This window comes from Meleagris gallopavo, chromosome 6 (genome assembly GCF_905368555.1).
Source record: "Meleagris gallopavo chromosome 6, MGAL_WU_HG_1.1, whole genome shotgun sequence".
NCBI lineage: Eukaryota > Metazoa > Chordata > Aves > Galliformes > Phasianidae > Meleagris > Meleagris gallopavo.
This window is the reverse complement of record NC_139409.1, coordinates 42,525,713-42,552,200: the sequence shown is the minus strand read 5'-3', so window position 1 is coordinate 42,552,200 and position 26,488 is coordinate 42,525,713. Positions and strand designations below refer to the sequence as shown.

Here is a 26,488-nt window from a genome sequence, read left to right as displayed (position 1 = left end):
CTTCATCCTCTCGGCGCGGGGCGGGGCTGCGGCGCTCCCGGAAGCGGGCGCGGGGTGCCGGCATGCGGCCGGGCGGCGCGGCGGTGGCCGCGGGGCTGCTGGGGGCGGCGGCCGCGGGCGCGGCGAAGCTGGCACTGGGGGCGCGGCCACTGCGCGGCGGGGAGGCGGCCGGAGGCTGGGTAAGGAGGGAGGGAGCCGGAGCGGGGAAGCGGCCGCACTGAGTTACCGTCTGCGGCCTCTTCCGGGCGGGCCCGTCGGAGTTCGCATGTGGTGGAGAAGTCCGTGCGGGCCCTTCCTCGTGCTCCAGCGGGTGCCGCTTTGCTCTCGCAGCCCGTGGAGATGTGCTAAACGTTTGGGGTGTGGGGAGATGCTGAGCTCAGCGGGTATCTGCAAAACGCAGCAGGAGTTTTCATGTTTCTAAGAGTGGTCGGAAGGAGAATGAAAATTTTAAATGCTGGTGCTCTCTTGATCCCCCCTCCCAAAAGATTCTGCTCTGCGCTGACCGAAAAGTAAAGCGTGGAGTGTCAGCCCCTAATGTGGGAGTAACTGCGAGCTGGGACTGCTCGCATGGGGAGGGGAGGCTCGTAGGGATCTCATCCACATCCGTAAACCCTGCTCCTCCCCTGGCACGGCTCCTTTCTCTTGTGTCTGATCGCTGTCACACAGAGCAGAGCTTAGTGCTGCCCTCCACTTCCTGCGAGGAGCTGCAGCTGCCATGATGCCCCTCCTCGGCTCCTCTGCTCTGCTCTGAGCAAACACAGGGACTGCAGCCTCTCCTTGTACTCCTTGCCCTTCAGATTCTTCACTGTCTTGGTAGCCCTCCTTTGGACACTGTCATAGTTCTGTGTCCACCTTAGACTGTGTTGCCCAGAACTGCACTCAGTGCTGCAAGTGAGCACAGTGGGACAACAACCCTTCTCTCTCCCGGCTGGCAGCGTGGGCCTGATGTGCCCCAGGTCCAACTCCAGGTTGGACAAGGAGAACTCCAGAGGCAGAACTCCAGAGCTCAGTCGTGCTCAATTCTGTGATTATGATTTGTTTTTCTGAACAGATTGGCTCCTCCGCTTACTTTTCAGGTCCATTTGAGTGATTATTGTGAACTAAATTAATCAGTCTTACTGTAAAACATAAGTTTGAAGCAAATGCCGGTTTCCCTAGAGCTTACATGTTACAGGACCTGCAGGACCATAAACACTTTCAGAGGGCTCACTGTTTGACTCCTGTGCACTTGCTATGAAGGCATTTCTGCAGGGCTGCCACAAGGGATTGAAGTTTGAGTTTTGCATTTGAGGAAGAACTACAGAAATCTACAAATGCATCTAAAAAAGCTGCTGACACTTGTATAGTATGGAAAGTAGTAGACGTTAAAAGTGTACTGATGCTTCTGAGAGGTGGTGACAGAGCTTCAGGATGCTCAGTAGCAGCACAGAGACCGATCTCCAGGGCAGACGGATGCGTGCTGGCCCCACCTGAGAGCGACCTCACCACAAGGGGTCATTTTGCCTGGAGAAAGCCTTTTCTTTACTTTCCCCACTCTCCCGCCAACCTCCGTCTAAATTTGCTTCTGCCACTTCAACAGTGGTTCTGGATTATCTGAAATGTACACTGACTTAATCTCTTCTTAGAAAAGCAATCAGAACAGTAATCTTTGACTCACTGGGCTGGCTCTGCTGAGCACTTTGCAGGGAAGGAATTACACCTCTGTCCTTCCTTGTGGGAAGCACCTGGGGATGTTCCCATCTCTGCACTGCATGCTATTGCCATGACTACTCTTCTGCTTGAGATGCAGAAGGATTCAGCCTCTCTGGAAAACCTTCCTCTGGACACGTGCCACCTCCAGAGCATGCTACAGCTGAGTTCATGGCTCTGCAGTAGAAGTTCAGCGGTGGAGTTGTTTTTGAAGACAGCCAGCATCGTTCCAAGGCTGGTGGGCTCATGGAGTAACTCCAGCAGGGCTGGCTGATGGCTCGTGGCTTTCTCCAGTCAAGCTTGGAATACCTCCAAGGTTACAGAACCTGCAGCCTCTGCTTCACTGCTTTTGTTTTCCCTTGTGTGTATCAACATTTCCCCTTTCCTAACCCATACTTGCTGCCCCTTGTCATACCCCAATGTAACTCACTGAAGAGCCTGGCTCCACCACCTCTTCACCTTCTTGGTAGGTAGCTGGAGACAGTATGAGATCTTTTTATCCCTGGATGCATTCAAGGCCAGGCTGGATGTGGCTCTGGGCAGTTAGGTCTAGTGGTAGTGACCCTGCCTGTGGCAGGGGGGTTGAAACTAGATGATCATTGTAGTCCTTTTCAACCCAGGCCATTCTCCATTCTCTGATTCTGTGATTCTATCTTAAGGCCCTTTCTCCTCACAGTCTACCTTGATAGGCTTTTTTTGATCCAGAGAAGAATATACTGAATTTTTATAAAACATGGAGATATTTTTCATGTCTTCCAAATCTGCCTGACCTCTAGCAGCCTACATGGACATACTGAGCTGCCCCGGCCAAGGCAAAATGTCCATTAATCTAGGCAGAGGGAGAGGCCAGGAGTAAGAAGTTGTCTGGAAGGCAACCCCCATCCCACAATGAGCCGTGACATAGCAGCAGATTTCTTCCTCGAAGGACTGGTGTGTCTGGGCCTGGCTGACCCTGTGATCCCTCTCAGCAAGGTTTGTCGGGCGGTGATGTGTTGGTATAAAGGGCCTCAGACCGCAAAGCATTCCACAGGTGGGAATTGTTTGGGAATGTTTGCCGTTGCCTTGATAAAGTTGGAGGACTTTGCTACCAGTGGGGCAAAATGAGGCCAAACGTGAACTCTGTGGGATTGGGGTTAACCTTGGAGACTTTGTGCCAGCTATCAAGCAGGGCTTTGTTCTGATGACAGAAGGAAAGGATGCCAATCCAAAGGGATCTTGCTGTTAAGCAGGTTCAGAGGAGGGCCGCAAAGGTGATCAGAGGGCTGTAGCACCTCTCTTGCAAAGACAGGCAGAGAGAGCTGGGCTTGTTCAGTATGGAGAAGGAAGGCTGCGTGGAGACTTCATTGTGGCCTTCCAGTATTTAAAGGGAGATTATAAGCAGAAGAGAAGTGAACTTTTTATATGGGTAGATAGTAATAGAAAGAGAGGGAACGGTTTTAAGATGAAGGAGGGGGATTTAGATTAGATGTCAGGGAAATATTTTCACTAAGAGGGTGGTGAGGGACTGGTACTGGCTTCCCTTAGAGATTGTGGATGTCCCATCTCCAGAGGCGCTCAAGGCCAGGTTGGTTGGGAATCTAGGCAGCCTGATCTAGTAGGTGACAGCACTGCCTGGGCAGGAGATTGGAACTGAACAATCTTTGAGTTCCCTTCCAACCCAAGCCATTCCTTATTTCTATGATTTATGGCCTTTCCCTTTAAGTTTCTGCTCCTTTAACAGCCTCCCTGGCTGGTGTCTGTTAGTTTCTTCTGAGTAGGAGCATGAGGTGGTTGGAGGCCCCAGGGATCAGTTAGCAGAAGGAGGGCACAGTGCTGCTGTTCCTAGGAGGCAAGCTGGATTTGTGGGTGGCTTCATGCCTACAGCGCCTGTGCCTCAAGGGCTGATCTCACAACGGCCTTCTATTGACTGAGAGAGGCAATGGGATGTGAAGATGTTATCACTGTGGGCTGAGCAAAGTCTTGCTTTTCCTCACCTTCATGGACTCCCTGAGTGTTTGAAGGACTTACTCTGCCTGTGACATCATCCCTTGTGGCCTTCACATCACCTGCACAACACTGAGAGGCTAAGGAATGGGCCACAGCAGCTGGAACAGAGGATATTGGGTAGACTGCAAGAGTTAAAGGCTTTTTAGGCAAAGCTGTGCTCTTACACAGTGCTGACATGTACAGCTGCATTCCAATCTGATAGGGAAAAATATGACCCTTTTCCATATGTCTGGTGATGGAAAGGCACTTCACTGCATGGTGTGCACACCAAGTTGTGAGGCCAGAAGCTTTCTGGACTTTGGCAGCTGCTGTACACTGTCCTAGCACTTCTGAGCTTGTACTGTGAGGCTGGATTCATGTTAAGATGCCTCAGAGCCAGGGCTGTTTTCTTGTTTCTGTTGCCTTCTGTGATGTAATATATTCATCTTCATGTAATACCGTCTGTAAATCAGTTTCAAGCCCATGCTACTTTGGTTTCACTCCAAAGTATTCATGTTATAGTAAGGCTTAATAAGCAGTGAAAATAATCAGGTTTTTCCCTTTTGTCCCACAGCTGCCTGTTCTACTTCGTGTGGGCTGCATTGGCTTGGTGTGTGCCTGCAATGCAGTCATGTGGACAGTCTTTGCAAAAGCCTTGCGACTGTCCTCCTCCTCGGCCTCTGCTTCTGTGACCACAACAGCCTCCAACTTCATCTCTTCGGTGAGTACATTCATTCCCAAGGTGCAGAAGCCTAGAGGAGCACGGTGATGCTAGCTGTGAAGGGAGGTGTAGGTATGTGCAGACAGCAGTGAAATAATTGTGTCAGCTCACAGCTGTTCCTCACACAGAGGCTGTAGGATTTTCTGCGTGGTGTGGGAGGAAGAGCATTACTGCCATGTGCCATACCTTGGAGCAGCTGTAAGGTGTTTTTTCTAATTGCCAGTGAGAGTTGGGGCTGGGAGTGTTTGCTTTGTTTTGGTTTAGCTAAAGCAAAACCTCACTTTTGACAGATCAAAGCCACCTCTTAATGAGAGCACAAGCACTTTTGGCCCACAGGTATGCTTGCATTTCACTCTCACAAGCCATTAATCTTCTTTCTGTGCTCCAGCCCTTCTCAGCCAGCTCACAGCCTTGTCCTAAACGCTCTCAAGTCAGTGGAGCTGTGTTTTTACTGACTGAAGTGGAGACTTGGTTCCTGAGTGGTGCAGGGAAGGCAGCAAAGCATGCTTGCAGCTGCTAAAATCCTGTTGGGGAGCTCCATCTGGCTGTGCTTCCTGGCTGGCTGCTAAACAAGGTCATCTCCAGCATCATCATCATCCATATGTTGGTGATGGTCCCACCAGAAGTTTTCTCTAGGAAGTTCTCCTGGGCTGCTGAAGCAGCCCCAGGAAGGAGCTGGCAATGCAGAAAGCTTTAAGGTGGTTCAGCTCGGCAAAGCTTTGTCTTTCTTTTTTCCTCCAGGCCATCCTGGGCAAACTTCTCTTTGGGGAGACGTGGACACCATTGTGGTGGGTTGGCCTCACTGTGACGCTCTGTGGCCTCGTGCTGCTGCACACTGCTGCACCCCAGCCAACGCTGCACATGGTGGAGAAGAAGGGGTTGTGACATCTCTCCTCTCTCCATTTCCAGCTTTCCTATCCTATTCCATTGGATAATGCTTCAGATAGTGCTGCCGCCAGGTCCCAACCAGGTCCTCACACCATGCACTTTCTCATTCCGTGCCAGAGCCTTCTGAGTGCCATCAGACCTGCTCAGCTCCCTTGCACGTTTCTCCATCGATTTGCAAAGTTATGCAGATTGCATTTTCCATGGTTGGCCAGAGCAACCATTCCGTGTGCCTGGTGGAGGTGTGGGAACAGTGGCAACTTGAGGGAGAGCTGATCAGTCTGAGTCAGTTGTCTGGAAACCAGAGCCAGCGCTTATCAGCCACCCCTCCTCTTCACACCCTGTGCTGGTGGAACCTTCCCAGTGCCAGGACGGGAGGGAGAAAGTAAACATAGTGGCTGTGGAAGGTGACCGTACATTGGTATTTTTCCATGAGAGGAACCATCTTAAAATGAAAAAGAAAGCAGAACTAGGCACTGAAGGTTGTGGACATTTCTGCCCTGCTGGTGGTGATTTTCTTTGCTGCCTCTTGGAGAGGCCCTATGCTTGCTCCAGGTTCCTATTGTCTGGAAGGTGGTGGAGCATTACATTAATTCCTTTGGCTGCCTCTATCACACACACCTTTTGACTTGCCATCTACGTCTGTTGCTGTAATTCCCAGTTTCCCATTCCTGACACGTTGCTCACTGTAAGGGGTTGCTTTTTCATTTAAACTCTTAACCAGCACTGATTTTTTTATCACTGTTTCTGGTTTGTGTATGTCGTACTGTAACACGGGAAGAACACCATGTCATCAGTCAGCCCTCTTCATTGTGAGTGTCTGTGATGAACACTCATCACTTGAGCTAGCAATTGCTTTAAGTAAAAAAGTTTTTTCTCAGGCAACATTTTTTATCACTCCTGAATGATGCTATTTTCCATTTGTGCAATGTAACTAAATAGATCAGTGGTTCCCTCTCGTGCTAAATTTTGGGTCAGTGATTACTCTTCGTTGCCAGAATGAGATGCCTGCCAGTATGTTGCATGTGGCAAGAATCATCATTTACAAGGTGTTGGTTTCTTTCCACTGCCTGCGCATGCTTGATTTCTGTGGTAATTTTTGATTGCAGTCCTAATAAAGAATCATAATGATGCCTAAAAATGTATGCATCATGCTGGTGATACCATTTGTTTGCTCTGGGCTTGCCAAGTTGTGTCTTCTTGTAACTGCAGAAAGTGAGTCATAGTCATGGCATGTGCAGAAAATCCAAGGACACGTTTGTGTGAGCCTCATTATCAGGACCTGTCATGTTTGTATTAGCTGGCAGATCAGCTCCGTGCCCAACAGGATTGTAAAAATAGACTTGTAGGTGGAAATGCCACTGGAGTTGGATTTGTGCCTTTTCCTTCTTGATATCAGATAGCTACAAAGTCGCTGTCCCCTTGCTGCTTCAAGGGAGTGCCCTCGCTCCTGGTGCTTGCCATCTGTGTCCTGAGAAGCCACTTTGCTTTTCCCCCTTACTGTGCTCATAAGTCTTTTCCTCAAAGAAAACAGCATTGGTGGGAAAGGGGACTGAGTGCTCCCAATGCCTATTCCTCATAAATGTGGAGAGGGCTTTTTGGAGGCCAGCAAGGACAGATTGAGTGGGATATGTCCAATGGCCTTGGAAGCCGGGCCATGTTTCAGTGAGGGACAGACAGAGGAGGAGGTGTTTCTTGTTTGATTAGGCTGGCTGATAACTGGCGATGGATTGGTTTGAATTGGCTTAATTCACATGTGCTAGACAAGCAGAAAGGCAAACATTGGCCAGCTCTGTCTGACACAGGATCTGCAGAGCTGCCAATGAGCTGCCATGACTCAGGGCATTAGAAAGGAAGTTGCTGCAGTCAATGGCTGAAACAGCAGCAAGCCTGGGGCAGCCCCTGCTCCTGCACACTTGAACACCTCGGTGGGAGCAGAAAACAGCTGCTAGGAGCTAAGACCCGTCATCATCCCTCGTCTGTCTGCAGAGCTGACAACCAAGAATTGTGCATTTTCAAGCCTATGAAATCTCATTAGACCTTCACATGTGACTGAGAAATAAAAAAGGCTACAAGCCTAGTTTGTTTACCCTGGTGTGTCACTTTGAAGCATGACTAGCTCCCAGTCAGCTGTAAGCTTTCATGCAAGTGGTTGGAGAAAGACCAGACCGGCAGTGACTGAGATATCTGGTCTGTGGATAGCCACAGTGCCCACAGCGCTGTGCCATGCGTCCACTTTGTGCCTTGCTCTTTGCCCTTGGCTCAATGTGTGCAAAATCTCCAAAGCAAAATGTAGAATTTACACTGTATCCTTCTGGGCTCTGAGGAAAACTTAGCTGGTTTCTCACCTGGCATTGCCACGAGTAAGGACTTCTACCAAATGAGTGTCAAGCTCACTTCTAAGCCCAGTGCTAGAGTGCAGGAACAAGAAGTTTATCCATTCCTATCACTTTTTGAGCTCGTTGTTAGTTTGATTGTTGCTGCCCTTCTTTTTTATAGTTCAAAACTGCCATTTATTTCAGAATCACTGTTGCATGCCAAGGTCTGGGAGATGTTCGTACATCCACAGAAAGTATGGGCAACATTTTCCTTTGTGATACTTTTAGGACAGTAGAAGATAAACTAGGACTGTGAAAACATTGTCCAAGACTTCATAAATACTGCATGCTGGAAGTGGAAACCACGTTTTTAGTTCCAAGAGCTGTGGGAGGGAAAGATTGCTGAGCAGGGCACATTTTGGTGGTGGAATTCCTCTCTTTTATGTAAGCAGGGCTTGGTGGAGCCTGTCAGCACAGGGCTGGGGCTGCAATTGCTGCGGGATCAAATGGTGTGCTTCTTGTAAATAGTTTGTGTGTGGTTATCCAAAGTGCACCTGAGGTGATCACAAACAGCAGTGTTGTCATTTTCATTAGAAAGCAATGTCATTTCATTAGAATCATAGAATCACCAAGGTTGGAAAAGACCTCCAAGATAATCCAGTCCTACCATCCACCTACCACTCATATTTCCCCACTAAGCCATGTCCCTAAACGTATCTTGAATACCTTCCTGGGCAGCCCATTCCTCTATCCAAACCTCAGTGGCTGAAATTTTCTGTGTACAGATATTTTAAATCACACACAATAAGAGGGATGTGAGACTAACTCGCAAATTGTGAGGTGGCTGAAAATCACGACCAACCATACAACCTTAGCTTACAAGGCCAGAAGTTGGGTTGTCCGTATGCTGAAACTACAGTAGTGCATGGGGCTTCTGCACATTGAGCTCAAGTATTTATAGAGAGGATTGTCCAGTACACATCTCTCCAACAAAATGCACTTGTGTTTGCACATCTCTTAGGCACCGATGGCAATGAGTCTTTCCCGCACCTTTCCCTCATTGTCAAACACAAGCCGATTTATAAGCATCCTGGTGATCAGATTCTTCTGAAGCAGGGCTCTGCCATGTCATGCTTCAAACAATAGAGCCATCAGGTGCGTGGTGAACAGCAGGATTCACAACAATGCTCACAAAGATTGAAGAATTCTTGAGTTAATTGTGGGAAATGTTTGAAAATTCTATTGTATGAGAAAGGTCCGAGAGTATTATATTCTAAGATAAATAATATCTTGTATACCTTCACAGGGAACAAAACCAGATGAAATGGTACTTGCAGTTGAACCTTAAAGCATCGTTTGACTTGATTGGGTAAAGGACTATATGTAAAATATGAGAAGTGTCCCTATTGTCATTGACAATGAGTCACTTACTTGAATGATTTGTACAGTAGCTCAGTCACAGTGTTTATCAAGATAGCTCAGTGACAGTGTTTATCAAGACAGCTTACAGGATATTATGTTTACAAGGGTGGTAAGTGGTAGAAGTGAGTATGTTGAATATGCTCAGTAAGATTGTTCTGCAGTCTGGTGTATAAAAAATTCCATCTAGCACAATTTAGTGCCTCATGTGACCCTCCAGAGACCTTTAACGCTGATGGCATTGCAAAATTGCACTGTAACACCATAAATTGTTATAGTACACTTTTTAAGAAAGAAAGTCTCAATGATTCAGAACAGAAGAGTAATGCCACGGGACTGAACTTGACTGACACCCAAAAAAACAGTGTGGTCTTGAGGAAAAAATGAAATATTTGAGACTGAAGTACATGTTCTAACTTTGAAAAGATAGCTGTTAGACTAGGTGTTTCAGTACTCTTTCTAAAGTATTTTCGTTTCTAGATCTTTTAACACTGAAAACACATCATCAACTTATCTGTAATATCTGAAATGGGCTCCTGAGCTGTTGGCACAGTGGGCACTGTCTTGATGGTGCCCTCAGGCCCTAATGTGGTCAGTGGCTATGTCTGGGGTGTTGTGTCCCTTACTGGGCACACCAGTTCAAGAGAAATGTTGGGAAACTGGTGTAGGAGAGGAATACCAAGATGACAGAGGTCTGCGAGGAAAGACTGAGGGCTGTGGGCTTGTCTGGGTGACCCTGTAGCAGCTTGAAGGAAAGGTACAAAAGCAGTGGAACCAGGCTTCTCTCTAGCAAACATTATTAGAAGAGGCAACAGGCACAGGTTGTGCCTTGAGAGTTCCAAGATGGCATTCAGGAAAAAAACGTTTCACCAGGAGTTGAGTTGCCCATATGGCTGCTTCTTCATTATAGAGGTTTTCAATGCTCAACTGGACAAAACCTCAACTGACCCAGTCTAGTACTGATGACCATCCCACTTTGGGCAGAAGGTTGGACTTTCTGTGACCCGGGAACAGATTGCATGGGCAACACTACGTTTACTGGAAGCTGTTTGCCTCCACATTTGCCAGTTCCTATTAAGTGCTGCTGTGTTACAGAAAGGAGGTTCCTCTTTGAGGTACCATACAGACCTAGGCTACCAAAGGCCTGATAGCTAACCACAGAAACTGTCATGGACTCTTGGGTATGCATTCGTGGTTTGAAGAGAGACACACTGTTATCAAAGGACAAGGGCCCCACTGCATGGCTGCTGATAGTGCCAGTTGGCCAAAGCACCTGGAGTCCACAGTTACACACAGCACCACAATATCCAGCCATAACACTTGGCACATGCAGGACACTTGCTCTGAGCAGTAAACCAGCAGCTCCCACGTGCACTGCATGCCTTTGAAGGCCCATGAAATTGCCAGTGCTGGGTTAGTTAGCACCGGGGAGCTCCTGGGCTGGGGCAGCAGGGGCTTTGCTATGCCTTGCAGCAATGAGGCCACTACGATGGAAGTAAGGAGGAAGGCAGCAGGAAGAGTGGCAGTAAGCTGGGTGCGGCAGGAGGTACCAGCACTATTTGGAAGAAACGTGTACATCTTTACCCCGAACCCATCACTCATGACAGGTTCATACCATAGTTTCATCCTATCTATGGGAATTGGGATGAAGCATGGATATGTTGGACGTGACACCTGCTCACCTCCTCTGAGAAAAGAGCAGCTGGTTCTTTCGGATCTGAATCAAGAGATAAGCATTGAGCAATTCTGCTTGGCGCCATGGCCAGCTCTCAGTGCGTGTGCACGTCCTGAACATCAGCCAGGGTTTCTTGTAAATTACAGCAATGCTAGGAACAGCAAGCTGTGCCCCCAGGAAAAATAAGCCATTACATATTCCACGTTTTTTGCTGCCGAGTGAGATGTGTCAAGTGACTCGATCCCTTCAGGACATTCCCAAGTTAGGCAACAGGCAGGCACAGCTGTCAGGAACCAGTGCTGCAGGAAGATGCTTCCTAAGAAATCCTAATGGGCCTGGAGCTGTTCCAGCTGCCTATCCAAGTGAGAGCTTCTTGAGCTGCTATGAAGGGCTATGACCTGGATCTTGCAAAGAGGGGTGAATGGGAGCGTGCTGCCTCAGCAGCTTCTCAGGGCAAACAGCTGCAGGTCCCCAGACACAAAACCCACCGTGCTATGCCCATCCATGCAGCGACACGTGTTGTGGGCATCCCCACAGGGGCAGACAGGAAGCAGTTGTGCCGCCCCTGCAGGAAGAAATGTCACTTGAAGAAGCTGGCAGGCCAGTTTCTATTTTCTCAGTCAGACATGTGCAGCCAAACACATATCCTGTAGGTGGGAAGGCATTCAGTCAGTATTTTCCTTGTTCTCTGAAACTGTTTTAAATATATGGATAAACTATTTATCGCTGAGTCAATATTTATGCTGTTGATTTCCTTGCCCTTACCATTTATTTTTTCTATAACCTTCTTCTGCTCCTTTTTCCTCGTGCCTTTTCATATTGTTTGCTGTAGGTGTAGGCCGTGGATGTGTGTCCACACTGCAATCAGTCAGCGTGGCCACACATGCACCCTGGAAGCTGGTTCAGGGCTCTAGGGTGGAGTAATGGCCCTGCGGTGGCTGCACCCGCCCCACTGAACCCTTTCCCAGGATGTCCTCCATGTTGTGGCCGCGTGCTGGCCTTCCTGGGGTGCAAGGCTTTCTCTATGTCCCAGCTCTGCCGATGGGGTGGAGGTGTGAGGAGCAGGTCTGCTGGTTAGGATGGGAAAGGGGCCAGCGGTGTCTTGCAACAAGGGGTTGAGAAGGCCATGACTTGTATTTGCCAGTTGCCCACCATCTCCTCCACCACAAGGATGGGGGCCACAGGCAAAGCTGAAGTAGCTTCCTCCTTGCATGGAACAGACCTCAGTCTGGGAGACCCTGTCCTGCATCACAGCAAGTGCTGACGATTTACTTGGGTTAAAAAAGGAACAATTTCACAAGAGAGGAAGCTGCTGCCTGGAAGAAGTGGCATGGTGGAGGTATTTTCATCAGTTCTTGCACATAATTCTAAAGAAGCATCTTGCAAACAAGTAGTACTTTGACCTGAAAAAAAATGTAATCCTTTCAGCCCTACAAGGTGATTATTTTGATGCTTCCGGTGATTTTACAAGAGTTAAGGGTCACACTGCGTAATTCTGACATCCCAGAGTCTATTTCTAGACAGAGTTGCCCCATATGCTGCGGCTGCCCTTGCCTCATGCAACTCAGCCAGAGAAAGGTCTTCAAAAATAACCAGAAGAATTATGTTAGCACTGTGTCACTCTGTTTTACTGTTAAAGCAACTCTTTTCCTTCAGAGCTACACCAAGAGGTTTTTGCTTGAGGAGGGATTACAAGACCATAAACTGATGTGTGGGATATGTGTAGCTTTGGTCTCCATTTGAGGCAAAAAGCCTTCTTTGCCTCCGAGGGACGCTGAGTTGGGTACAGGGACTGTTTTCATTCCTGCTGGAATGAATGCCCAAAACTTGGCACCCAAACCCATAACATTAGGTCCAAACATTCCTTAATGGATAAATCAGAACGAAACAACGGAGTTTCCATTGCAAGCTTATTGGTATCTATTACGTCTCAGTATTTGCTAATGAGAAACTCATTATGAATGAGCTGTGGCCAGATGCCTTGGAAATGGTTACGATCTGGGCTTGGCCATCTTGCATCAACCCTGACGTCCGATCGGCTGCCACAAGTCAGCTCACGTCAGGTTAGGGGAGAATCTGCCTGCTTGGGAGGACGGGATGCCCACAGGGCGTAGCCGACAGGCCACTGTCATGGCCTGTGCTGAAAGGGCATGAGTGAGGAGTGATTGGATCAGTGCTCCCTCAAGAGTAACAGCAGTGAGAGCACGTCAGGTTCTTTACATGTAGATGTGTCTCACCATGAGGAAATTCCTAAAGACAGAGAAGACCATGGCACTTTTGATCTGTGTTTGATTTTGAGAGTTGCTCTGGATGCGGGAAATTAAAAAAAGGCACGATGGGAGCAACTCAAATGCTTGAACGGTGATAAAAAACGTAGGTCTGCTGTCACTGTTACAAAAGGCAACTCCTCCGTAACGAGAGCTGTTATTGACTAAAACTGCAAGCTGAGGATTGGTTTGTGCTTCTTGTTCCTGCACGGCATCAGTATCTGTGGGAATGCTCTGGAAGTTTGCCTTACTCTCGTCGTTTTGATACACAAAATAAAGAAAACCTGGGACAAAGAGTGAGCTTGTAAATAGGGGAGCAGCCACTGGGGAATTCTAGTTTTGTTTGTTTGCATTGTGTTGCATTTTGTGTCAGCTAATAAGTTGACTTAACCTTTCTGCAGGTAAGTGCAGATAAGGCTAATAGCCTCTGGTGTCTGATTTTGCAAGCTAGGAACAGAACTGTGGGAGCTTAAGCTTTGCTGCAGCGATAAGTAACAGGCTGGTGATAGCCAGGGGAAAAAAAGATCATGTCCTGCTTCTGTTAATTAGAAGAGCATATTAGGTTTTTCATAAGCCTGATTGAAGTGATTAACTTTGCAACTGCTTGGGGAAAAAAATAAGGAGGCCTGAGGTCTTTAACAGCAAGAAACAGAGATGGGAAAAAGCCACAGCACAGGACCACAGCCCTCTGCCCGCTCCATCCAGCAGGGACAGGAGGAGAGTGGTGGCAGGAAGGAGGGAGATGACCTGCTGACAAAATGGAACAAGTAAATGCCATGTAGTTGAAAAACATTCCTACAATCCCTTTTCTCAGAGCTTGCCAATGGCTCTCCCAGTGTGTATTACACTTAATACCAGCCGTTTCTGGCAGAGCAAGCTGGTAAAAGGTGGGGGAGGATGCTCTCTTGTCGAAGCGTTGCACCATGTGCTCCAAGTTTAGTGCTGTTGATTTGAGATGATAACAAAGCACAGAAGTAGGTAATGGGAGCAGGGAAGACCAGCAGCTGCACAAAGTGAAAACAGAAATGAAAGCTAGCCCTGTCTGCTGGTGTAAACCAAGAAGTCCTGGAGACAGTGTAAAGGTCAGCTGTCCTCGAAGACAAAGGTTCATTGAAGGACAGAACTCACACCTATCTGATTTCAGCAGTCTTTCTTTGAACTGTGAGGCTCAGAGGATCAGAACGTGCATCTCGTTGAAATCAGCCTTTTGCAAAACCCTACGGAACTAGAATACACACCCTGCCTGTACTGACCCTCCAGTGCATACCGATGTAATTCCTTTTTCAGGAGCAAAGCGTTACTGACATCAGCCCCTTCCTGTTTGCAAAAATCTGTAGTTTTTGCTGTAAGACTACTGTGCCAAGACAATGTAAGCTGCCTTCAACCAAACACGGAATGATGTCTATAGCAGGTTGAGACTGGATTAGAAAGCTACTGTCAGTGACTTCAGATTAAGTGGATTTTGGTTGTTGCTACAACCAAATGGAAACCAGCAACATAGGTTGTAAATGTTCAGATCACACCTACTATTGGTTGTGTTATTGTATCGACATTCAATGCATACTTTACTTCATCTCATCCTAGTTCTAAACAAAAGTGTCTTCCACCCTCTAGGATGAAAGCACAGAATGAAGGCAATGCTGAAAGCTGAACTGGAGTTGCATTGCTTTTTCAATAGTGAAACATTCAAGAGACGGCACAGTGTCTGGCTCTGAAGGGTGGGTGATGCTGTGGCTATTGCAAACGCTGCCAGCTCAGATGTTCATATAGATGTCCTGTGAGATTAAGGAATGCATGCTGAACCCTCCATGCCCCGTGATGCGCCTTTCATGCTCTCAAGTGGGGACATCTCACTTGCTCCTGAAGCAAGCAGGGACATGCTCGGAGGGTGGAATCTGCTAACTTGGCACCGAATGGAACAGGTCCTCCTAAAGCAAATACCTCGCTACCTGAATTGATGGGGAAAAATTGGTGCCTTTGAAAGCTTCATAGGGAGGTAGTCAGAATATCCCAAGTTACAAGGGATATGTAAGGATAATTGAGTCCAACTTCTGGCTCCACATAGAAACACACAAAAATCAGACCACGTGACTGAGAGCACTGAGATGTTATTTAGGGAGCTCCTACGCTTAGATGTGCTACTCTTGCATCCTGAATTCTATGCTGGTGGTCAAAGCACACTGTGCAGCACTCAGCATTGACTGCTGCCGCATAGAGGAGTACTGGACGGCTGAGGCTGCTCCCACTGCTGAGCTGCTCCTTCACTTTGGAGTACCTGAGGGAACATTTTCATCTCTCTCTGCCCCTGGCCACCGTGCCCGTGTCACTGATGACCTGTGCCACCAGTTGTGCCCTCAATGGGATGCCCTTCCTCTCTCTCCCTTCGGTCACCCCAGGACAAGGAGGCAATGGGGCACATGGGCTCCTGGTCCACCACATTTCTTGTTCCTTCTGGACTTAGTCTTGCTCTCTTCTTCCCACCCACTTTCTCCTCCAGCCTCCACCCAACCCCACAGCTAAGGGGCTTTGCCACAGGCGGGAGCACTGGCTGTTAGCTCACGGCATCGGACGTTTCTGTCCCAAACCTCATGACAAAAATCCTGTTAAATTCAAAGAACGTTGGACCATTCCTCATGGGAAACTCTTAATTTCTGAAGAACTGAACATTTGTGAGCTTCCTCTTGAAGTTAGCTCAGTCCCAGTAGCCTGGATATTAGGGCACGAGTGCATTCTCGTTACTCATCTAATCCATGATTTACTATTTGTCAGTGAAGGGTCTGTCCAGTTGTCATCAGATTGTGCAAATTTACCTTCCATGTGAGGCGGGATTTAAGTTTCGCTGTTCTTCAGGGGCTGACTATGTGCAGAGGGAGTTGTAGTCATTTTTTTTTGCAGGAACTTCCTTTCTTTAAACACCACCCCTTGGCAATGGACCTGCTGACACCTCAGAGCAGGAGAGATAAAAAGGGCAGCCCTGTTCCTGCTGCAAGCACACAGGCAAGAGCAGAGGCTACTCGGGAGCTCAGAAGCCATCAGCATCGCATTCTCCTCTGGTCACACCACCATCAGGAACCATGAGCCAAGGTACTGATGAGCTTTATGATAACTTGCAGTATATTTGCAGCTTGGCAGGATTCCTGTGGTGGGGACTGGGGCTCAAGAACGCTGTGGTGAGTGGGACTCTGAGGGAAAGCATCTGGGTGCTGCTGGGGAAGTGCTGCTTTTGGGTCAGGCTGTGCAGGTGGTTTTGAGGGCTCTCTGAACGTGGCTGGAAGGCGCAACTCAGTGTTCATTGTTTTCCTTCAGCCTGTAGAAATCTGGCTGTGCCAATGGTAATGGGCAAGAAGTGTGTTTTTTAAGAACTTACTGGGCTAAGCTGAAAGGAATTTCTTTCTTTCATCCTGCTTGATTGTGTAGAGTATTGCTTTTTAGGGATGGCTGACACCACCTGTCAGAAGTTGCAATGTGAATGAGAGGGATTTATTTGGCTTACCCTATTGTCAGCAGAACCTGCACTGACCAGTGAGGTGCCTGAGTCACTCCTGCAGCGGCTGCAGCTGCTGGGGCCACCTTAAGCCCTGGGCTTGGTGTGTAGCTGGGCAGCAGGGCAGCAGGGGTGGCTGGTGCCAAAGGCACAGCTGGCAGCAGAGCTGGGCTGTGCAGTGCTGCCCAGCGGAGGCTCAGGTTGGATATTAGGACAAATTTCTTCTCCGAAAGAGCAGTGAAGCAGGGGCACAGGCTGCCCAGGAAGGTGGTGCAGTCACTGTCCCTGAAGGTGTTCAAGAACCGTGTGGATGTGGTACCAACCTTAAGGATTCTATGAATCTATAATTTCATACCTCTGTGCCTTGTATGTGGATGAGCTGGAATTTCCTTGCCAGCCTCAGGCAGCAACATCTTTGCCCTGAGATGAGTGCTCTCCCGAGGTTGGGTAAGGATGGTAAGTAAATGCAGGTGTCTAAATGTTGTTCCTTCCTGCAGCCAGACCATATAATTCCCACTGCACTTCCTTCCTGAGAAACACTTATTCCCACTGAAGCCGGGCTGGCTATAAACACACTGCTCTACAATATGATTTTTTAAACCTCATAACTTACAGATGGGGATGTAAGGATGAGGCTGTGGGTCAGGTTGTAACACCTCTGTAACAGATAAATCATGGAACTAGGAGAAAAATATATCTGTATATTTATGTATTTCAGAGCACTCATCCATTATAAACCATTAATTCTCATGTTTACAAGCCTGCAGGCAGTGCAAAGAAGGCACCCTAAGGGTGGAGATGCTTCCAAAAGATAGGGGATGCCTCCAGCCAGTTCCATGGCATTCCTCAGAACAAACAGCTGTGTCAGCTGGACTACAGATCACCAGGAATCACTGATTTCTCAGAAATCAGTGCAGGGAGGTTAGCATGCAGCCCTGGGCAGGCACAGCTCCTCAACTTGAGACTTGGCACAGTCAGGGAATGCTTCAAAAAAAAAATTAACAATTACCCACGTTATTTTCTCTCTGCATCCTCAATATCAACGATAGTCAACAAAAAAATATTCTGAGATGAAAATCATAGAATCATAGAGTGATTTGGGTTGGAAGGGACCTTAAAACTCACCCGAACCCAACTTCCTGCCATGGGCAGGGCAGCCACTCACCAGACCAGGCTGCCCAGGGCCCCATCCAACCTCGCCTTGAATGCCTCCAGGAATGGGACACCACAGCTTCTCTGGGCAGCTGTGCCAGGGCCTCACCACCCTCTGAGTAAAGAGTTTCTTCCTAGCATCTAACCTGTATCTTCCTTCTTTAAGTTTAAAGGCATCCCCCCATGTCCTATCACTATCAGATGGTATAAAAAGTCGGTTCCTCATCTGTTTCTAAGTTCCCTTCAATTACTTGAAGACCACAGTGAGGTCTCTCTGCAGCTCCTCTCCAAGCTAAACAAGCCCAGTTCCCTCAACCTTTCCTCATAAGAGAGGTGCTCCAGCCCTCTGGTCATCTTTGTGGCCCTCCTCTGGACCCGCTCCAACAGCTGAATGTCTTTCCTGAGCACAGGCTAACCTGAGCTTCAGAAAGGAGCAAGGGCAAGCAGCTCTGGTGGCTGGAGATTGGTTTATTCCTTCACTTCCCCTTCAGCAAAGGGTTGTACAATTCCTGCTGAAATGTTGGTGTCCTGCATTCCCTTTTGTGCAAAATATCAGACTTAGATTGACAGTGGCATGGAGCAAGCAAACAAAAAGCACTCCAAAAGGCAGCCAGTGAACTAAAGGTGACGGTTAATTTTAAGTCCTTTTACCATACTTCTAACTTCATACTTCTACCATAATTCTTACACAGCTATGATAAATGTGGTTTATTGAGTAAATAGGAGGAAATGCAGGGAGGCAGTAACTCGGTGCAGCTCACTGAGTGATCACTTTGGTTTGCTCAGAGCTGTAGTCATTGTGCAGCAATTGCAGCCTTGATCCGGGCTGGGTTTCAGGATCCAGCCCTGCTCACAGCCTTTCTCACGTGAAGCCGTATCCGCCGCAGCCACCGGCACATCTCAGCCTCCCTGGTGCTAGGGCTGGCTCCCAGTGATGCTCACCTTGGCACTGCTGGCGGTGCCATATAAAACTGTCAAGGCATTTTGTGACCTAATCCCTTAACCCCTCCTACCTTTGACTCCTTTATTTCAAAGTGATCCAGTTTTCATATTTCGTGACTCGCCCACCTCTTTATCTGAATCACTCGTGAGCCAAACGCTTGCTTTGCGTTGCTACTCCCTGCTGTTTGCACAGCACTTAGCTCTAAAGAGGCTCATGGGCAGAGGCAGAACACAGTTTGACACTTCAGAGGAGGCATGGCCGTGTCCTGGCATGCTCTGGCTCTCCCTGCCCAACCTGAGCAGATCCCCAGGCCCCCACCCTACTGAGGAGCAGAGGGGTCAGGGGTCTCGCTTTGCTCCTGCGAAGTTCAGCAGTTTGGAAGGCTGACTTTTGACACTTTGGGGTTACATCCAACTTGGCTAAGTGCCTATGTCCCACAGGGGTAGGTCACGGCTGCTGTCAACCATTAACTGATAATCACAAGAGACGAATTCAGTGCCAAGATAAGGCTAATAAAGTCTTTGATCTGAGAAAAAATCAACAGTTGGGGTTAATTTTTAAGTCACTGGTCCTGGCTATTGACTACTCCTACTACAGTGACTGCTTCTACTGTCACTACTATCACTGTTTTGCTTTAATATCTGCAATAACAACCGTTTGTAGTGCTCAAAGATCCTTGCCCTTGGCTATACATATATTTCTATAGCTGTTTATACACACGTGCGCATGTTACCTACAGTGAAGGACAACAAGGTGAAGAAGATGCATAGCTGCATGCAAGTGCCTGTGGCATCATTCCCTTTGGCATCTGCTCCAGAACAGCAAAAACAAAACTAAAACCAATACAGAAGTGTTTCTGTGCCGAGGCAAAGTTTGCTTTGTGGCGAAGCAAGTTGTGTTGTAGGAGGATGGTCCCAGCTGCTGCTAGCATGACCCCTCTTGCCCCCAGCACCTGCACCACGAGGTGGGATGCTCCAGACCCGAAGGCAGGAGAAGTGGTATTGTTAAGTGGTATTGTTTTTTGCTGTTGAGCCATCTGTTCCTTGCAGTGGTCCTTGACAAGCATATTTGCTGTGCCCAGGCGTTTTCATGACCCACAAAAGCTCTAGTAAGAAGAAAGCTGTCTTTACTGACCAATATATTTTTTCCTATCTCCCTCCCTCTCCACAAATGATCTTTCAGACAGAGACCTGAAGGTCACCAAGGTTGACTTCCTCAAGAGCCAGAACTCAGTGCAGCACCACACGGATGCGTACAACACCTCGAACCTGGTGGTGCGGCGTGGGCAGCCCTTCCTGGTGCAGCTGACCCTCAGCAGGGAGCTGCGGGCCTCTGACAAGCTGTCACTGCACTTCAGCATTGGTAAGCACTGCTCCGAGTGGGAGAGCACCGGGCACTGCACAGCCCTGCAAACCCATGCAACTTGTTATTTCCAGGTGAAAAGCCTAAGGAGCCCACGGGGACCCTGATGTCACTGAACCCCAGGAGCACGAGGAATGTCAGCGGTTGGCAAATCTCCATCGTCAAATCCAGTGGCACAGAGGTAGGGCATGGGGCGGCACTGGAATAAAACCCCATAGCCCCCGTCCTGTGTTTCTTTAGCCCTATGGATTTCCATTTGCCCTGTTCACCTCCCACTCCCCTACTGGGCACACAGGATGTGCCCCATCCCTCTGCCCCACAGCACTGGTGCCACCATGGAGGGTTGGTCATGTCACGTCCCCTCTCCTTGTTGCCTCCAGTGCACTCTGTCTGTCACCAGCGCACCCAATGCTGCTGTGGGAATATATGGCCTGATAGTGAAGACTGGCCCTAATGTTTACAAGCCCGAGAAGAACACTGTCTACCTTCTGTTCAACCCTTGGTGTGAAGGTAAGGAAAGCGGTCTGGCAAACTGGGTTATTAATACTGCTTTCAAGGACTTGATCTGGGAGCTTCTCCTCTCCCCCTTCCCATGTACATCCTTTCTTCTCTCCAAATTGCTGTGTCCCTGTGGGTCAAGAGCAATGAGCCAGCTGGGGAGCCCCTAGCCTTATAGGAACTCTCCCACAATAGCAAGAAAAGTGTGAATGCCACACAGTCACCAAGCGGTGTGAGTGTTACAGACCACCAGCTGCCACTGTCTAGCTTTCCAGGAAAATCTACCTATAGCGGATGTGAAAGTCAGCCAACATCTAAGTGCTTTTCTTCAAGGTGATATTGTCTTCCTGTCCAACGAGGCTGAGAGAAAGGAGTACGTACTCAACGATACAGGCTACATCTATGTTGGGTCTGCCTTCAACATACACAGCAAACCCTGGAATTTTGGGCAGGTGAGGCACAGTTGTCCCCACAGCATCGATACCTCTCTTCACTCTTTCTCTGTTTGGTGTTAATTTAAATGAATCCACAAATAGATTAAGCCCACGAGCAGCTTAAAGCACTTGAGTAATCCCTCAGTTTCACTGGGAAATCTCAGGTGCTTAGAGTAAACTATCTGCTTAAGCATCTTCCCTAGCCCCAGACTAGAGCTCAGTGGCGCATTTGCCATCAGATCACCAGACACTGGTAAATTCTTCAGAAACTGAGAACAGAGAATTTCTGACCAAATCTTTCCCTCTGGGATCCCCCTTACTGGCAGCTCAGCAGCGGGGGAGAGGGTGGATACACGATGACATCTGATTCTGTCCCCATTGCATCATTAATGCTGTTGCAATCTTTTTTTTTTTTTTTTGGTTCTTTTGGGGGTTCCTTTTTTTGCTCTATTTTGTTCTCCAAGTCTGCAATTTCAAACGTAATTACTTAGAAGAGCCCAGCAAAAGTCCTTATGGTGATGCTTTTTCCACAGACGGGCCAAAGGCCATCGCCCATAGGACTGTGCCTGTCTTAGTATTTATTCTGCCATGAAGCAAGGGGAAGCAATGCTGATATTCTGCCAGGTTTCATTGTGTAGGATGCCTGACATCTCTCTGAGAAGGATCTAAGGGAGCTTTATCAGCCTCTGCTAATTAGGAATCTTTTGTCATAGTAATCTGCAATTATGTATTTTTTTAACCAGAATCTATTTTATATATGTCAATGGCCTGAATATCTGTAACCTTCTCAAAATGTCATTATTCATGTGAGCGATGTGCAAGGCTTCAGGGAGGTGATGTAGCTGACTGAGGAGTGCTCACAAGAGCAAGAAATTGCTGGGGCAGGTTCTGGCTCTGCTTGCAAGACGGATGACATAAGCTCGTCTATCCCAAGGTGGGTTTTCATTTAAACCCTTCTTTGGAGAAAAAGGCTTTTGGAAGCTCCATAGGCTCCAGAATCACAGAATCACTGGGGTTGGGAAAGATCTTTAAGATCATCTAGTCCAGCTAGCCACCTACCACCGATATTGGCCAGAGAATGGAAGTAGGTTCATTCAATATCATAAGGAAAGATCAGAAGGTAGGGCTAGTTTGGCAGTTTGGCAGTCTCCAAATACCTAGATAGACCTTAAGGTGAGTGACCAAATCCTCTTTCAGAGTGATATGTAAAAAAGTCTCCTTTTTCTCTCCAAAACAGTTTGAGGAATCAATCCTGGATGCCTGCATGTACCTGCTGGACAAAAGCAAGCTCAAGATGAGCAGTAGAAGGGATCCTGTGGTTGTGTCCAGAGCCATGTCTGCTTTGGTACGACTCTCTCAGAGGAGTGGTTTGCCCCTCCAGCTTTCCTTCCTGCTTCTTGCTCGCTTTTATTTCCTTGAGGATTAGAATGAATACAAAACTGCAGGAGAAGAGATAGGGAGGCATTTTGGGTGAAGGGAAGAGGCAGGAGAAATGCAGCATCTCTCCATTTCCAAAATGTGCCGTTGTCCTTTAGTAGGCAGCTGGTGGCCAGGCCCAACGTCATGCTTCAGGGGCAGCTGCTGGTTGCACTGGGACGCTTTCTGGGAGCGCTGGGGCCTAGGATGCTTGAAGACATCCAGGCAGATGGGTTCCAGGCAGGGAAGCCCCAGCTGGTGCCAGCAGCCATGTAGAGCTGTGGAGCACCTTGGGAAGATGTGGGCCTCATTCAGCCTCATCCCTGAAGTTGTCTCCTCTGTGTGTGGATGGACACAGGTGAATGCCAACGACGACAGTGGTGTCGTGCTGGGAAACTGGTCAGGGAAGTACGAGAACGGGACTTCCCCCATGGCATGGATTGGGAGCGTTGCAATTTTGCAGCAGTATTACAAAACGAAGAAGCCTGTCAGTTATGGTCAATGTTGGGTCTTCTCGGGAGTCCTCACTACAGGTAAGGGGTGAAATCACGTCTCTCTATCTGATATCCTAATTACTGGGCTAGTAATCCAGGGAAACTTCTGCATGCCCTTTGATCCTGGTGCTTTCATTAAAGGCTTGCGGCACCTATCATGTGAGAAGAGAACGAGGGAGCTGGGACTGCTGTAGTGATGGCTAAGGTGTCTTATCCATGTGTATAAACACCAAGTGGGAGAGAGTGATGCACTGAGAGCCAGGCTCTGTTCAGCGGTGCCCAGCACTGGAACAAGAGGCCACGAGCACAGAGTGGAGCACAGGAGCTCCCTCTGAACACCGGGCAGCACTCTGTGCTATGTGGGTGACTGAGTGCTGGCACAGGCTGCCCAGAGGCCATGGGGTCTCCACTTTGGGTATCTCCAAGACCCACTTGGATGCGGGCCTAGGCTCCTGCTCTGGGTGTTGCTGTTTTAACAGGGTTTGGACCAAGCGACCCCAGTGGTGCCTACCAGTGATTTTGTAACCCTGTGTTCTGCTTGTGTTGCAGTCATGCGCTGCCTGGGGATCCCAGCCCGCAGTGTGAGCAACTTCAACTCAGCGCATGACACCGATGAGAACCTGAGGGTTGATGTCTACCTGAACGAGAAAGGAGAAAAGCTGAAATGGATGTCCTCTGACTCCGTCTGGTAGGGTTAACCCTCCTTAATCCCTGCAACGCTGCATTCCCCAGCCCCGGCAGGCTTTTCTTTGAGAGTTTCCCTTTGCTTTGTGTTTGCTGCTGAGGAAAGAAGACAGCCTAGAGTTTCACAGGGCTGCACACAAATCCTCTAATAAAGCTGTCCTCTGGAAGAGCTAAGCAGAGAAGCTCACCACTCTTACCTACAACACCTCACTCCCTTTCTTTGCAACCTGCATGTACACAGGAACTTCCACGTGTGGAATGATGTCTGGATGAAGCGGAAGGACCTGCCATCAGGGTTTGATGGCTGGCAGGCAATCGACGCAACCCCTCAGGAGCAAAGTCAAGGTAGGATTTACCTGGAAGGGCTCTTCTGCAACTCCCAAGGGAGGCAGGGATGTTTTGTATGGAGCTGTGGTCTCCAGCCAGCTGTGAGCTCCTGAGGCCGGCAATCTCACTCCTGCGGTCTGAGCCCAGGAAGCAGGGAATTGTGTTTCTTGGCAGGCTGGAAGCCAACCCTGCAGGGCACTGTGGGTGCACGAATGTTTAAATGCAATATGTGTGTGTCATGTTTGGCACAGTAAATAGCATTGAATGTGCTTTACAGGTATTTTCCAGTGTGGCCCGTGCCCAGTGAAGGCTGTCAAAGATGGAGACGTGTATTTGCCCTATGACAGCAAGTTTGTGTACGCGGAAGTGAACGCCGACAAGGTCTACTGGCGCGTCAAGGAGGAGAACGGCAGGAACAAGTACACCAAGCTGGGCGTGGAGAGCCAGAGCATCGGCGCCAACATCAGCACAAAGGCTGTGGGGCAGAACAGGCGGGAGGACATCACCTGGCAGTACAAGTTCCCTGAAGGTGACTGCCCCCATCCTCCAAAGCAGAGTCAAAAGGCAGGCCCCGCTCCCAGCAGTAGCACAAACCACGGGGCTCTCCTGAGCTCAGACTGAGGCAGTCGATGCCCTGACACCTTCTGCTCAGCAGCAGAAGAACAAATAAAGGGAAGGGAGGTGGCTCTGGGTGAGGGCACTGAGATACAGGTCTGAGGCAGCTTTTTTGCTTCATCAGGCTCTTCGGAGGAAAGGGCGTCCATGAAGAGAGCCGTCTCTTACCTGCAGCCCTCAGGGATGACACCTCGTTCACGCTTTGCTGCAGTCCCCCTAGATGTGAACCTAAGAAATGCGGGTGACGAGGACACGATCCAAAATGAGGTGGTCCCCAAGTCTGGTGTCCAGCTGGAGATAACCAACGAAAAGCCTCTGTGTCCTGGTAATCCCATTGAGGTGGTCATCACCGTGAAGAGCACTGTGGCTGGGAGCTGGACTGTCGACCTTGCCAGCTCCTGCCAGCTGCAGTCCTACACTGGGAAAGTCCATGCCAATCTTGGATATATCAAGCAGACTGTCAAGGTGGAAGGCCAATCTGGTAAGCATGGAAATTGTGATATGTTTTATAGGCTATTTACCCCCAGGGTTATCTGTTGCTTGCTCCATATCTTTGAGCAACGTAGGCTACACTGCTGATCCCCAGCAGCACGACTGCAATCTGCCAAACAACACACTAACGAGCGATGAATACTTAACAGTACTTGCTCATTCCAAGCATGAGTCACCCTTCCCAAAAATATACATCTATATCTTTGCTTCTAGTGCTTTCTGAGCCAACACTTGCATAGGGGGGAGATGGGTATGCAGGGCAGGATGGCCTCAGCAAATATGCTTCACCCAGCATCCCGCCAGCAATCACTAGGCACTGCCACCAGTGCTGCTTCTGCCACTGATGTGCTAAAGAGCCAGGTCATGCCTTCTGTCCCGCAGAGGTGCGTGTCCCGCTGAAGATCATGCCCGAGGCTTACATGAAGGCACTGGCCACAGTGGACGATGAAGAGCACGTCCACGTCACTGCCATCGCTGAGATCCAGGGGACACCTGAGAAGCTCACCAAGGAGGTGTCACTGAGCTTCGAGTACCCCCCCATCCAGGTCCAGGTGAGGCTGCACTCCTCCAGGCTTGGCTGGGGCCAGGGGACCCCATGCAAAGGTCCCAAAAGTAGATGGGGGGAGTGAAGGAAACATTTCCCCTTGGCAGAGCTAGCAGCACCTCCAGCACCTCTATCAGCTCTCTGATTCCCCGTGTTTGTGTTTGCTTCACTTTCCTCCTCCAGATGCCAGAAACAGCACAGGTGAACAAGGACTTCACCTGCGCCTTCATCTTCAAGAACAAGCTGAACGTCCCTCTGGACAACTGCAAGCTGATGGTGGAGGGCTTGGGCATATTTAAGATGGCAACATTTGATGAAGGGTAAGACAAGGTTTTGGGCAACCCTGAGCCCCAGAGCTGTTGGGCGTGGAATAACATCCTTTTCTTGTCTGTTAATTCTCCTTGAGGAAGTGGTAGGAGACAGTGAGCGGTGCAGCTCTTCAACATACATGCTCAAAACAGTGCCTGGGGGGTACAACATAGGGTACAAAGCCCTGCTTGCTGCAATTTGGTTGCAGAAGGGCATACCCATGCTTAACACATGCAGTGGCTTTTTCTTTAAGCAAAACTATGACAAATAGGCAAATGAGACCGGTGATGTGCAAGGAGCTCATGCTGGGACTGTTCTCCTTTTTCCCTAGGGATATACAGCCAGGCAGGATTATTAAGTCTGAAGTCATATGCACTCCAACAAGAGTAGGAGAGAAGAAGATCGTGGCCAGGCTGACCTCCAATCAGGTCAAAGACATTTCGGTGGAGAAGGGCATCATGGTCACCCACTAGGAACAGCACCACGGCAGTGGACAGAAGGGGACCCTGAACATGTGACAGCTGCGGGTCACTGCCACCACTCCTCTCCTTGACTGCAGAATAGGGCTTGATGAGCAAAGAACTACAATCCCATTAAGCAAAGGGAATTACACTGGTTAAAGGCCATAGCTGCTTTGATTGTAGCTGACTGTGCTTCAATAAAGAGCGTTAAAATCGACAAATTCACTGTGTGACCGATGTTTATGCTCGGGCAGGGGCTGTTTTGCAGCCTCTGCAGTCTCATGAAGCTGTCCAGACCCTAGTGCACTGGAGCTCAAGATAAATTTCAAGCAAT

General features: G+C 48.8%; 2 protein-coding genes across 4 annotated transcripts; both read left to right on the top strand.

Moving 5' to 3' along the window:
• Position 1: 1 nt before the first annotated feature.
• TMEM42 (transmembrane protein 42) lies at positions 2-15,979 on the top strand. 3 transcript variants are annotated; one of them, XM_085226512.1, is made up of 4 exons: positions 2-179; positions 4,229-4,375; positions 5,117-5,163; positions 15,835-15,979. In XM_085226512.1, exons 1-4 carry the CDS (start codon positions 63-65, stop codon positions 15,878-15,880), a joined length of 357 nt encoding a protein of 118 aa, XP_085082638.1. In that variant the 5' UTR covers positions 2-62; the 3' UTR covers positions 15,881-15,979. The 3 variants fall into 3 exon arrangements, with proteins under 3 accessions (XP_085082638.1, XP_085082639.1, XP_085082637.1); XM_085226513.1 differs by lacking the exon at positions 15,835-15,979 and adding an exon at positions 5,285-6,401 and having other exon boundaries at positions 5,117-5,167; XM_085226511.1 differs by lacking the exon at positions 15,835-15,979 and adding an exon at positions 5,285-5,538.
• TGM4 (transglutaminase 4) lies at positions 15,883-26,375 on the top strand. Its single transcript, XM_003207247.5, has 14 exons — positions 15,883-16,023; positions 19,701-19,880; positions 19,955-20,061; positions 20,261-20,390; positions 20,712-20,830; positions 22,050-22,157; positions 22,587-22,761; positions 23,272-23,410; positions 23,648-23,751; positions 24,011-24,262; positions 24,473-24,829; positions 25,222-25,391; positions 25,568-25,704; positions 26,025-26,375. The coding sequence occupies exons 1-14, from the start codon at positions 16,014-16,016 to the stop codon at positions 26,164-26,166; spliced, it is 2,130 nt and encodes a 709-aa protein (XP_003207295.1). The 5' UTR covers positions 15,883-16,013; the 3' UTR covers positions 26,167-26,375.
• Positions 26,376-26,488: the final 113 nt, after the last annotated feature.

Coding starts and splice junctions, on each gene's coding strand:
- TMEM42 (XM_085226513.1), top strand. CDS start 63: ATGCGGCCGGGCGGCGCGGCGGTGGCCGCGGGGCTGCTGGGGGCGGCG. Junction 180..4,228: donor GGGAGGCGGCCGGAGGCTGG/GTAAGGAGGGAG, acceptor TTTGTCCCACAG/CTGCCTGTTCTACTTCGTGT. Junction 4,376..5,116: donor CCTCCAACTTCATCTCTTCG/GTGAGTACATTC, acceptor TTTTTCCTCCAG/GCCATCCTGGGCAAACTTCT.
- TGM4 (XM_003207247.5), top strand. Junction 23,411..23,647: donor ATGTCCTCTGACTCCGTCTG/GTAGGGTTAACC, acceptor GCATGTACACAG/GAACTTCCACGTGTGGAATG. Junction 25,392..25,567: donor ACCCCCCCATCCAGGTCCAG/GTGAGGCTGCAC, acceptor TTCCTCCTCCAG/ATGCCAGAAACAGCACAGGT.